The sequence below is a fragment of the Sinohyriopsis cumingii genome, chromosome 7 (assembly GCF_028554795.1).
Source record: "Sinohyriopsis cumingii isolate HCF-2022 chromosome 7, ASM2855479v2, whole genome shotgun sequence".
NCBI classification, from domain to species: domain Eukaryota; kingdom Metazoa; phylum Mollusca; class Bivalvia; order Unionida; family Unionidae; genus Sinohyriopsis; species Sinohyriopsis cumingii.
The window spans coordinates 7,311,635-7,326,256 of NC_142967.1; the positions used below are offsets into that span (position 1 = coordinate 7,311,635).

Here is a 14,622-nt window from a genome sequence, read left to right on the forward strand (position 1 = left end):
TCATCAACATCAGCGTATTTTTGGTGAGTGCCCCGGAAACAACCAACCAACCAACAAACAAACAAACAAAGATGTTATCCCCCACAAAAACATCCTTCTCCAGTCCCCAAAAGAAAGAAAAGTAAAGGACTGCATCCTGGTTTAGTCAAACATGGGAACATGTTGTCCGTACCGTCTAAAGCTTCTCCACCAATGCAAAAAAACTGTCATTGATATTGTGAGCGAATCTTCTCTGAATTTTTTGATAAGCACGATACATTTGTTGTTGTTGTTGGGTTTAACGCCATTTTTCAGCACACGATAGGTTATATATGGCGACCAGGATTAATGGTCGAGGAAGAACCCGGGAAAACCCCGGAAAGAACCACCGACCCAAGAGAAGCTACTGGCAAGCTTTCTCACATACCCACATCGGCTGAATCCGAAACTCGAACCGGCGCAGACAGAGGGGAGATAGCAGTGATCCGTAACGGAGAGCGCTTTAGACTACTTGGCCACTCGGGGCCCCCACGATACATTTGTCTCCGCATCAGTAAAAATGCTTTGCCAAACATCAACATATTCCTTGACAAATGGCCCAAAAGAAAAAACCCATCCGTCAAAGGAAAAAGATGTTTGTCAAACGCGTTGGATTCTTACTCCTGGTAGCACCTCTTGCAAAAGCAATAGTAGGGTCCGCCTTATGGCTCCTGAGAGGTATTTTACCCATGCTTCCAAGATAAAAAGGGCAAAGAAGATAAAAGCGACCTCTGGAAGTTCTCATACGCGACCTTTGAAGTCCCATAGAAGGACGAAAACTGACTTTACTGCCTTACAAACGATGGATGGAATACCATCGATGGCAAGAACAACGGACCGGACATTTACTTCCCAATCTTCATTTGACGGAGATGTCCCAGTTACAACATGAATTGTAATCGTTGATGGATCGTAGCGATTTGTCAAAAACGCAAAAATAGCAACGGTACGGTCAAATGTTGCGACGATTGTAACTCTTTCACCAGAAAGCTTTAGACAAAACAGCTTATCCGACTCTGAAAGATTTTAAGACCCTGATGAAAAGTCACTACCAGCGACCAATACAGAAAAAGGAGAAGAAAACGAATTTCAAACTGCACCAGAAAAAATACGCAAGTTAACAACACCACCTACATCCAGAATTAGATGGATAAAAAAGATAATGGCCACCTCTTCTTCCACAGAAGAGAAACATAAGATGAAGACAGAAGTGAAACAAGAATCGATTACCTCTGTTCAGACATCCTTTTCATTGGCACTTAATACTCGATGGACACGCAAAGCATTACAATCCAAGAAAATATCACACGAAAAAAATGAGTAGCATCACTGAAAAGTAGGTGACTTATTAACAAAAGTGGAGGTGTTGGTCAGCATTTACTACCAAAACTCAACTGAAAAGTCACCGTTTACCTCAAGTACAACGATGGTTACAAGAACAAGCCACGTACACCTTACACAAGCCCATTCGACGAAAATTTTACAGATGTTGCACCCGAGTGGAGGGCATTGATCATCAATGGCAAGCCTACATCGCCGATGTCTCATTTGGCCACCTACAATCGTGGCTTCAACTATTTATTTTGTGTCATCGACGTCTTCTCTAAATCACTCTGGGTTCTGCCATTGACTTTCAAATCGAACAAAGAGTTAGTGCGAAGCTTAAAACTGGTGTTGAAACAAAGCGTTCGATGGCAAACCGACAAGGCATCGAATGTCTATACAAAGCTTTCCAAACACCAACAATCCCGAAACCATAGCCAGCATTGTGGAACGTTTTCAACGCACCTTGAAAGAACTGATGTGGACATATTTTACACATCAACATACTCTCAAGTACATCGACGTCTTATCACACCTGTTCCAAGCGTACAACCAATCTTACCATCGGAACATCGGATGTGCCCACAACAAGTGACTCCCGATAAGGAAGTGACTGTTTTCGAGCGCCTGTTTGGTACGTCCCCGACGATGGATGTCCCTAAGAAAGGTGGAGGATTGGCAACAGGAGATTGGGTGCGCATTGGCAACAGCAAACGCATTTTCAACAAAGGTTTACTTACCCAACTCTACTACTGAATTATTTCGTGTCACTGGACTAGTGCGTGGCCGTCATCCTGCAGTCTAAAAATTAGAAGACATGAACGGGGAAGTGTTAAAAGGAATGTCTTACTTGCCCGAGTGACAGCGTGTAACCAAAAAAGAAGACGAAGTGCACGACATCGAAAGCATTCTCGAAAGAAGAACCCGAAAAGTGGGAAAACATCGTGTCAAAAAAGTCAAGGTACGTTGGAAAGGATATTCTCCCAGTTTTGATTCTTGGATCGACGCTTCTCAAGTCATCGACTATAAAATAAAAAGAAACAGCCTCAGCTGACACTACAACCGTGACCACTACTTTACTCAGTTCTTCTCTGCAAGATCGACAAAAGCAACCCTTGTGAGTGTGGTGTAGAGAATGTGTGCCTAAAACGCAAATCGTCTTTCTCTGCAAATCTTTGTGGTGTATTGTGTAATCGGTGTTGCCATTGCTAATTTGAGTTTGCAACAAGTAGACAAACACTTGTGGACCATTTTACTGCGCGGTTGCATCCCAACCCTTTACCGAAATACTCCTCGAACGGAACCGGAACAACGGGGGTCTTGCATTTAACATCAGTCACCCTCCCAGCTGTCACACTACAACAACAGCAATCCTCTTTTAGACACTCCTCTCAGTTCGAGTGACCCATCGGACAGCAGAACAATAACCAATTTTACTTAATGTTACCCAGTGACAGTTCCATGGAGGTGTTTCCTAAAAATACGTTTTGGTGTTACACGGCCAAATTACCTCAGGCCATCCAACTGGATCTCGAAGCCCATTGGGAAGTGGCTTTGGTGGAAATCATTTACCCTACACAAATCCTAAACATAAGTGAACATCAAAACAAATTTTAGGTCGAAGTTTATAACTAGTGCAAAATTACTTGAACAATCACACATCTGTTGTAAATGCAGCTGACTCTAAGACAGATTCCGATTGACAAATTTAAATATTACACCTATGGGTTCCATATTCGTGCAGGCTATTTTTTTTAGCGGTCAACATCTGGTGAACGTGATTGCTGTCAGGTTCAATGTATTGTTTGGCAGAGCATTGGACAAAAAACATGTCACCCTTGAAATCAATAAAATAGTTCGTCGCCTGCTGATCAAATTTTCATAGGACAAAGTGATAGGTATTCGATTTTGTCCTGAATTGTATGACATCTTTGGGTAGAGACCTCAACTTGTTCAAGGGTAGACATATACCAACCATTTTCAGCAACCTGGAGTTTGCAAAATATTTTGGTACCGTGGTGGAATTGAACCAAGGATTAAATCTGATCTTTGTTTACTCCGCTGTGGTGGAGTAGAACGTGGTGGGACACACCTCCGTACCGTTGCTGCGTGTCATTCCTTTCAAAAGTGGATTCTGCCACGAACTCTGACGAGGAAGGTGCAAACACATATCACGTTCACCGCGAATTTGTACATTCTCACTATTTTCCCGTCAGTAAGTCGTATTTTGATGCTATCAACATTGCCATAAAAGGTGATCCGGGGAAATATCGCATTCACCAAAGGAAAAGTCACGCTGTAACTCCATTTTCGAAAACGATTCTCGAACAACTTGTAAGTCATGCGTCTAGTGAACCAAGGAGTCGCTCAACAGCGAGGACATGGTTTATGAGATATGTTGAAATCAGTGTTTCGTTCTGTGGTGCCCGTGTTGAAACCAATGGTGACACCAGGATTGCACGCATTGAAAGATGCCGCGTTCACACGCGACGAAGAATTTCTCCACATTGTTATCACCGACAAACAAAATCCCAAAGAATCGTCTTGAGAGCAGGCAAAAATGTCTTGCTTCAAACTGGTCAAGAGATTTGGGGCCGACGAGAAACTCCTATAAATGCCCTGGACGCTACCTAGCCAGGCATTCCTGCTTCATTGACGCCATAGCAAGGACAAGGCACAAAGAGACGACAAAGACAACCTTCTAGAAACCTTCACACCCATAGAGCTAGAAAGACCAAGAAAAGAAGAACCGTCCGAGACTTACACGATTTTGATTATTAAAAAACACATACAGAAAAAGTTAGAACTGGATCTGTTTACCATTCCACCCACTATCATTACGATGCAAGAATCCCAATGGGTTAAATTTCATCTCATCTCCTCCTTGACGAAATCAGCTCCCATCGAGTATGAAATCAAAGGACAGTCAGAAGATTACATCGATTTGAATAGCAGTTACTTGTACTCGAAAGTAAAAGAGGAAGACACATCGACGGACGGTTCCAAGCTAAAGGATACGGATAATGTAGCCCCCGTTAACAATTTAGCGGATTTGTACTTGAATAACAAATTGATCAGCAGTAGCATAGATACTTACCCTTACCGAGCGATCCTGGAAATTCTCTTGACGTACGGAAAAGAAGCCAATAACACCCATCTGGATGCCTGCGTGGTATGAAATCCTGACACGAAGAGCAGATTAAACGAGTAAGATGACGACAATTTGAGGTTTTAAGACCGTTAATAGAAAGATCAAAGCTAGCCGTAGTTTAGAACTGATAGATCGCTTGCATTTGGATAAGTTGTTACATGAAAAATATTTGCTGAATTTTGTGGATGTCTGCCTGAGACTAAACTTTAGCAGTGCCGCTTTTCATCTGATGGCTGATGCTGACAATTACAAAACTATCATCGAAGAAGCCAAATTTTGCATGCGTGTGGAAGTGTTACCTAAAGTGGGAAACGACATCAGTAACACTTTGAGTAGACACGAGCGCCAAGACGATGAGTGGAAGTGATAGTTTTCACCATTGCCACTGGAGTCCGATCCAAGATCGAAGATCATCTGTTCCAAGGACAGTCACCCAAGCATTTAATCATGGGTATTGTCAGCAATTCAGCTTTCAACGGTACCAGCATTGTCAATCATTTTAAGTTTCAGCACTACAGCGTGTCCAAGATCGAAGTCAGTCGCGATGGCAAGACCCTTTGTACCAGACCCTTTGAACCTGACTTTAGTGACGAGAAGAAGACTTACTTGAGACCGTACTTGTCCCTGCACGAAGCCATCGGACAGTTAGGGATCAACACCAGTTACGGAATATCGTACGACAATTATGCAGGAGGGTACTCTTTGTGGGCTTTTGATTTCACTCCAGACCAAGGCAGCCACGAGGGACATTTCCACCCTATAAAATCCGGCCAGATTCGAGTGGAACTTCAGTTTGCTACACCTCTAACCGAGACGGTGAACGTCCTCTTGTATGCCGAATTCGATAATACCAAAGAAATCATAGCAGATAACAGTTTGAGAGAAGTCATTCTAGATATTAGAATATATGGAAGACTGTAATCCCTCTTTGAATGGTGGAGAATCTATAGAAATGGAATGGGAGGAATTCGTGGAAGCGGCGGAAGACAAAGGGGGCATACTGATGAAGTTCAACTGGCCAGAAGAAGAACAACATTTAGTATCCTGTTTAGTTAAACACCTGGCATACAAAATTACGGTATTGATCAAGAAAGATTGCTATGGATGTCAAAGCAATCTTCTCAGTCAAATTCAACACGAAAAATGTATGATGCTGAGTCAAGAAGAAAAATTAGATGAGTATCTGAAGACGCTTGGGGTCTCATCTCAGAAGAAGCAGTGTTGCATTAGTGGTATAGAGACTTGCGTGATCATTCCTCTCCTCCACTGATTGCTCTGGAGATCCATCACTTCGAAGCTCTCTTGGCTCAGAGTGCGGAGACAAAGCAAAGAAAAGGTTACTTGCTAGAGATTTTTAAGCAAAAAGTCAAGATTGAATTGATGACTTATCATTGCCTGTAAAGAAAACAAGAAAACAAAAAAAATGGATACCTGGGAACTCTATTACCTTTTGAACAACAGTTTCTACGCTGCTTTTTGGAATCCTGTCGTGTGTCCTAAAGATGAACTTCCTCATCGTAAATCTCAAGACCATCAAGATTATGTCATCAACTCGGACGACAGTCATCTCCCAGGAACCCACTGGGTAGCCGTCTACTTCCCTAAAGAGGGTTGTGTGGAATATTTTGATTCGTATGGATTACCGCCTTTGGAAGACGACATCATCGACTTTATGAGAAGAAATGCCCAGACAACACGATTGAATAATGTGAAATTACAAGGCACAGATTCCATGGTGTGTGGACAATATTGTGTGTATTTTCTTCATCAATGCAGTCTTTGATGTTCTTTAGAACATTTAGTGACTTATTTTGATTTTTTTAACTCTTCTAGAAACGATGACAAGTAGTTCGATGGTTCGATGGTTTTGTGACCGTTATGGCTATCTTTTTTCTTTAGCTAGGAAACTTAGTGTATATCAATGGCCCAATGACTTCAATTAGTGCAAGTCTAACTTTATTTCACAAGGTTGTCACTATGATGTCTGTGCGTAATCTTCACCTTTGTAAAAGGTTACAATTCTGTGCAAGGACATGCAAGGTTCACGAGTGGACAGTGTCTGATTGACAATTCTGCACTCTGTGGGAGGATGTATTCACATCGAACGGATGATGTTTTTCGAAAAGAAAAAGTAAAAGCTACGAAATAGCGACGAGCAAATAATGCATAATTAAAATTGGCTTTAACCCGTCCTCTCCCAACCCCAGCCCCTTTCTTTTGATATTGGCTTTTTTATTGTCGATCTTGTCTTATTTTATTCCCACTGTGACTTGACCAACATTATGGTTGCTCTATGCAGACAAATGTCAAGCTTACATGGTGGGGTGAATGTACTAGGTTGGGTGAACGTACTGGATTTGGTGAACGTACTGGGTGGTGTGAATGTACTGGGTGAGGTGAATGTACTGGGTTTGCTTATTGATGTGATATGTATGAATCAGTCAGTATTTCTTTCTTTCAAAGTTGCATTCATAAGGATAATAACAAGCAAGACAAAAAACAGCGTAACGCCCGCTTGTGAATCGTGCCTCATAGGAAATGATTTCCTAGATACATTTTTATCTGGAAGATTTACTTTCGACACCACACAAGCTCTTCAGACTTTTAGTTCCAGGGAATCGATACTTGCATTCCCCCTAAAAGACGAAGACAGGACATCTTCCAATCAAACTGTATAATGAAACTGACTGCAAATAGACAGAAGAATGTCCTGCACTTTTAGCTTTAGCGATAGTCAAAAAGGTCTCTAAAATGGTGGTTTACTGCTGAAAATACAAGAATTTTGTATGATCTGATGCAATGTCTTGAGGAAAAACAAGTGTGTGTGTGTGTGTGTGTGTGTGTGTGTGAGAGAGAGAGAGAGAGAGAGAGAGAGAGAGAGAGAGAGAGAGAGAGAGACTTGGATTCTGAACGTAGCTTTGACAATGTTTCAGTCATATCGCTACAGTGTCTGCAGTATGGCAGTTTATAGTGATGTCCAGCACTGAGACATGTATCATGATGTCCCACTCAGTAACATTATCCTGATACCAGGCTGTCCAGTCCTAACACTAACCTCTTTATGCTGAGCGCCTAGCGAGGCAATTGTAAGTACCATTTTATTAGCCTTTGAAATGACTCGGGCGGGTGCGAACCCACGACCTCCCTCATCCGAGGCGAATGCTCTAACCACTAGGCCCCGGAGCGGTCTTGAGAAAAACAATAAATCTAGTCTTTTCCTATTTATAAACGTTGAAGAAGCAGCCTACTCTGAAATTTTGGAAGATGTCCTGTAATTTGCATACTTTGGAGAATCCATTTGTGACTGGTTCAAAATATTTAGCAAGAAATTACAACAGATGTGACATTAATAATATAATGACAATATTCCCCGTTTGTTAATAAGGAGAAGTTGTCGCCATGGAAACGGTTTTGCAACCAATTTATTATAATTGGAATTTAACTTCTTGCACTATAATTAAAACCGAATGAAAGTATTACAAGCATTATCTATCTATATAAATAGAGTTCAGATCAGGGGCAGTACCATCTTGATGCTTGTTTCTATCATTATATGGTTCTCCTTTGTCGTTCAAGACAACCGTGCAGATATTGAATGATTCTGACTTGATATAAGGTCTATTATATAATATTTCTAAATTAGAAGTTATTTACATTTTTTTAAATAATTCAAATTAAAAAATATGTCCAGAAATCCATATCAACTTTCAAGGTCTAATGTTAGATTACTGACAGCACACTTCTCTTTGAACTTGTATGATATGATAATTTAATTACTCACTGAAGTTGAATAAAGTAAAGAAAATGCATAGATAGCGAAGCAGAAGAAAGGTATCTCTTAATGGAAAAATTACCTTGATAACATCGCTGATTTGATAACATCGCTGATTTCATAAAATCGCTGATTTGGCCTAAATTCGTTCATCTGTTTACAGCTCTACCAAATCCTTCACCCCATGTAGAAAATGAACTGAATACATTATTTGTTCAGTTCATTCGGAGCACTAAAACTGAGAGGGATGAAAGGGACACTTCTTTTAAGGAAAGGGGATCCAAATGCTATTTACTTGCACTAATTATATAAAATTTTCTTGAGCTAGGGGGTCTTTTAGTAAACGAAGATGGAATATCCTAAAAACTTATTTCTGAATAAATATTTTGAAAATTCGGAGGTACACAGTTATTTAAATTAAGTAAATTGAATTGAAAGAAAGTTCAAAATGATCGAGAACACTTGGCGTGATGTTATTTATGCTTTATCACAATGAGAAGTATGAACCTTCTACTGTTGATGAATATTTGTCTAAAGATATACAGATAATTTAAAATTATAAAACAGAACCATCGTTCAAGAAATTTTTTGATGCACAAGGATCTTTACTGAGCTTTGATGAAATAAAACAAAAAACTAAGACTAATAATTCTTTCAGTACTTTGCAATCGTCTCAAAGATATCAGTGAAGCTGGAAAGGAGAACTGTAATTTGTTAAGTTTAAATATTTCATGTAGTTGTCTACAAAATTTCATTCCTTAGCGTAAGAAAAAAAAATTCATAAAGACCTGGTGATAATTAAGCTGGAAAATCAAATGGTAAACATGAACTTTGGTCCAGCAGCTAGCGTTTGCGATTGTTGCCGATGAATTGACCAATTATTTCCTTTGGAAAAAAAATTATACAAAAGATACCAAACCTAAAAGTTTTAATTTTAATTTAAAAAAAAATATTGCCATAAACCAGTTTTTTTTTAGAAATATTAATTTTAGTGATAATGATAAATGCAACTTTGTAAAGAGGAAAAAGCGCGTATTAACGCATTTGTTCAAGTACTGAAATTATTTATGGAATGAATTCAACTTATGAAGCGAATTTTTTTTATAATAGGAAATAACAATTTTAATGATCTTATTAACTTCTTAATTTTGCTTACAAAATATGTTATCTATAGATCACGTTGTACATCAAAAATCCTAAATCTCACTTTGATAAACATTGTGTTTTACCATACATAACGTTGAAAACATGTGGCAAAGTGCATAACAGAACGGTTGAGCTTAAGAATAAGTGAACTCTATTCTCAACTATTGGAAGGTGATTTTTTTTTAAAAGACGATCGACAGATACATAATTTTTCTGTGTGCCAATAAAGTGCAACAATATTGAAAAAAAAATTGTACAATATATAAACGTCAATTTAACGTACAAAACTGGGTTTCTTTGAACCGGTCTTTGTATAAAATGTTTTCTGAATATTTGTGCCTCTGTGTGTGTGTGTGTGTGTGTGTGTGTGTGTGTGTGTGTGTTTAAGTAAGCAAAAATATATAAATATCAGGATACAAAACAATTTAAGGTAATACTCCATACACCAAATCAGGAGGCGATGTAGGCAAGCACTAACATCCTGACAACTTATTTTCAGTAAATATAAGTAAAACTAATAATATTTTTTTTTAATGAGTGCAAAGGAGCCGAATGTTTCAAGAGTAAGTTTCCTTTATGGCTGGGTGGTTAAAATCATGCCCTTGAAACGTTTAAAGTGCAGGATCTCCAGGGATTCCAATAGGGATTACATCTCACAGACCTGTGACTACTTGTTTAGGCCCCCTTCCATCTTCCCACTATATTCCTGGATCCACTCTTGCATATTTACGGACTAAAACAGGGATGAGGCCATAAGTTAATTTAAGCTGACAAATATAACGCGACAACACAACACCTATGACCAGTTTGTTAAATAGCCCCGAATGCAAGGCTGATTGGTCACTCAACGGTCTCATTTTTACAAAAAGGGAGGTACACACAAAATTAGAAGCGTACGATGCTGTTATCGTTTTTTTTTTCAAATATTGTGTAAGTATTGGATGTTAGAGGTCACACTGTTTCATGACATGATACAATATGCGATTTTGTTAAATTTGGGTATTTAGGAGTTGTGGGTTCATGTCTTAAAATAACATTTTCCACTGAGTGCAGCTGAGTACTTCCATAATTATTATTCCGAGAAATCTTATTTGAAAACTTTGTTTTTAAAGATCAACAAATTTGGAACTTATACTTTTATGATAATTTTTTTTTAACTTTCCACTCTGACACATGAGTGTTCGGATCAGCTCAATGGATATAAAGAATGCAGTATTACAGACGTATCATGTTCAAACCTTTTTGTAATGCGTATTTATGAAATTTATTTGTAACCATACACAATAACCATTTTTGTATGAAAGATAAATCATCGCCGTTATTTCTGTGTTTTGCTTTTGTAATCAAACAAGGTTATATAGATAATGTTACAAACTATTAGTGGTCATTTAGTCTCATGGTCTGAAAATACAACCCTATCTCATACCTGCAGGTTATTCCCCTATGGTGTAAACAAGTCAATAAAATATAGTATACAAGTCATGCATTGAGTTCGTACATGCCAAATGTCATGCGCAGATCTGCCCCAAGGATAACTTATAGCAAACCAGGTATTTCACCTTTCACACCTAAAACTGACTTTTAATGTTTATATAAATGTGTCCTTCATGGTTATTACACCTTGGCTTTTGGCCATACGACGTCATATGAGCACAGAAAAAAACTATACACTGCAATGAATTATAACCGTTAGTTGAACATAGATAAGTTGCTGTAGTTATAAATAGGTATAAATAGTTAATCAACTGCCACTCGAGCAAGCAATTTTTTAAATTTCATAATTTCACCCAAAAACTAAGTCCGAAAGATACACATTTGCTTTCTTAAGACCCCTCTATTCATTCGTAACATCAGGGACCACTGTGTCATTGGTCAGATAACACCATGGTATCAAAACACCTGTGTATGTGCTGACACGTACATTTACAGGGGTTGTATCAAAATAGTTTTCAATTGTTTCCTACTTTATCATTTTCTGGTGAAGATGTGGAAACTAAAAGGAAATTAAACTCTATGCTTAAGTGGCATTAGTTTCAATAGGTTCACCTATTTAAAATTATAACAATTTAAATAGTGTCCCCCTATCAATTAAAATTAACTGCAATGTATAGTTTCCGCAGTCAAAGGGTTAAAAATAACATGGAGAAATGACCAAAAAGACCACATATACATTGAAACTAGTAACTAAATGATGCTTATGTAGCATCAATGCGTGGGGCCAATTCTAAGATTCAGCGAAAACTTAAAAATACCGTGCAATTATTAGCCTGTGCATACGTCCGCATGACTACGTTATTAATATATTTTTCATTCAACAAGGGAACACGTTTGTTTGTCAATATTTCCCTTCTTGTTTTGCTCAGCATTGTAATTCATTTTAGTCTGTGACGTTTGACTGCATTCTTTCTCATAAAATTAATTAAAAGCACACTTATTATTTACCCATTCGATGAAATATATCCGTTGTTACTCGCTCGCCTCAAGGTGGCGCTCTACAGTTTCGTATTTTGCATAAGGGTTAGGATTTTAAAGAAAAAGAATTTCCCCGGCTTTCCTCACTGGTTATACTACTTGGCCTTACTTCAGATGTGCATCTTTCAAAAAAGTGCTAGCTCTACTTGGTCATTTTCACTTCCTGAACTTCAGAGGTAAATTGTATAAAAATGAGCCGATAACTTTTTTTTTACATTTTATATATTTGGCAATTCATTCATTGCACTTTCAGAAGCTGGTATTGTCTAGTCTGGCAAAATTCATTTTCCCTATTTTAATAGCTGCTGTGTATAGTATACTTTTGACTAATTCAGGCTGATTTGTTAACACAAGGGAGCAGTCATTTTAGTTAGCGGTGTGCTTCAATTATGTAAAATTTCCAAAAGAACAATATCCAAAGAAATATCATCCACATTACATTAATGTAGCATATAGGTATGCCAACATTCTCTCCATTGTGCATGTTTTAAATGCGAACTACTTCACCTTACATACGTCACTCTCTCCAAAGTACATATTAACTGGTGAGCCCCCCCCCCCCCCCCCCATCATCTGCATATTTTCACATCTGAAAATACAAGATTTCCCATCATGCCACGCGACGCTTGATTGTGTGTGCCTATATAAGTTACATCTGCAGCAAGAAAACGGAAACTTTGGAAGAAAGAACAAATAAATGGAAATTACATTACTTTTCATACAAAGATATTATTTTCTGCTGAAGAATTCGACTCGACACCGTTCGCGTCTCAATAAAATTATTCCCTTGTGCTACCCTGACAACAATGATGAAACGGCTGTGATGTATTGCTGAATCAAACCTCCTTTGTGGTCAGATAGAGTAAAAGAAATACAAAGTATCAAAAATGTAATTTACTGCAGGAGATTGGGTCATCCTAAGTCACATATATTTATATGATCAGCCAATAAAAGAGATGCGAATTTATGAAAATAGTGGTTGGGGTGGTGGACTGAAAATTAAGTTTCTTTTTCTAAGCTTCGATTCAGGAGAAAGTATTGTACATAATAGATGTTGTTTTCCTGCGTAAATACCAGATATATTTAATCTTGTCGCACACAAACACTCGTTTATATATCACACCATGCGATGAGCCTGTATTTACGTAGCGAAAGAAACTATCCTCTATTTTATGATGCAGTTCTTCAATATTTGCTCGTTAATATTATCGTTCTATACTACATTTTTTATTATTTTGCTGAATCTTTATATTTTTCAGACTTTGTATGTTCAACTACCCACCCACCAAAACAAGAAACAAAAACAATGTACAAGATAAAATTTCTGCTTACCTTTTAACATCATCCATGGTAGCACATAACAACGGAAGCGATACCACTAGCATCAGAAGCGGAATACATACAATACAACGACTATGCGGTACAGCGGTGTATCAGAGGCTCATGTATACAGTTCAAAGCGAGGAATTTACTGTACATCCTAAGATTATATAAAATATAAAATAAAATATAATGGTAGCAAATTAACGTGAATAAGCTACAAAGTCATCTTGCTGTATTGACATTTTATCCAGTCAAAATTATAATTATCTTGCCACACACGTACATTCACACACAACCACATAACACTAGAACGACACATTAACACTGATAAAACGACGAGACCTCATAAAAGCAACGCGTTAAGTCAAATATATTGCTTTCATGAAACGATAAAATAACGCGATAACTCGACACCATCATTCTTATTTCTGTTGTGCTATCAATATCAGTTTGTTGGGGTTTTTTTCCGCGATATATTTGTCTTGCTATCGTAAAATAATGTTATTCTTTATTTCGTTTTGACGATATTTCATCTCCACTTTCATTCGGAGCTTGGATTAAATTACTCACCTCACCGTCTATATTCTCTTATAACTCGAGTCCAACTGCAAACTGCACAGACCCAGATCTGCCATCCCATAATGCGACGCCAGAAGTGGGTCTATGCAGTTTGTTGAAAGTAATCAATAGAAGAAACGATATACACCCTTGACTGCAGACCTAATATGTCTGGTAGATCAAGATCTTTGCAATTTGATTCGACATATAAGCCAGCGGAATATACTATACTACAGGTTATCTGTCGTGCGAGCACAGTAGCTGCCATTCACATTGTAAAATATAGCTCTTACAGCCCTGTAACTCGAACAATAACTTCCATTTAGAACGTAAAATATAGCTCTTATATCCCTGTAACTTGAACAGTAACTTCCCTTCAGAACGTAAAAAATAGCTCTTATATCCCTGTAACTTGAACAGTAACTTCCCTTCAAAACGTAAAAAATAGATTTTATATCCCTGTAACTTGAACAGTAACTTCCCTTCAGAACGTAAAAAAAGGCTCTTATATCCCTGTAAAATGTACATTCAGCTTATCGTGACTCAGTCTCATTGCCCTTGGCTTCCTCTCTTTAACTTTAAAATAGGCCCTTCAGATCAATGGATGAAATTTCGAACATTATATGTGACCACTAGAAGGGATGTTATACACCATATTGGAGGGGTACTGTCTTCAAGATCAAGGTCATGGATCAGCATTTTACATTTCCATCACACTGTCCTTGTGCCACTTTTATATTTACACATATCACTAGAAGGTCTGTCACACATCAGTGGCATTCCTGCCGTTATGGTCAAGTTAACAGCTCAATATTTTACTTTTTGGTCCCACTTTCCCTTCCGCCCTTTAATTCTAAAG

At 38.1% G+C, this 14,622-nt stretch overlaps 1 protein-coding gene across 1 annotated transcript in view; it reads right to left on the reverse strand.

Annotated features, from left to right (window-relative positions):
* LOC149794696 (uncharacterized) overlaps nt 1–13,246 on the reverse strand; it is a 71,132-nt gene extending 57,886 nt beyond the window's left edge. Inside the window, exon 1 of the mRNA XM_089964309.1 lies at nt 13,215–13,246. Within this exon, the coding sequence (XP_089820435.1) occupies nt 13,215–13,231 (17 nt within the window). The 5' untranslated portion in view covers nt 13,232–13,246. The remainder of the gene's footprint in view (nt 1–13,214) is intronic.
* Between the last annotated feature and the right edge of the window lie 1,376 nt (nt 13,247–14,622).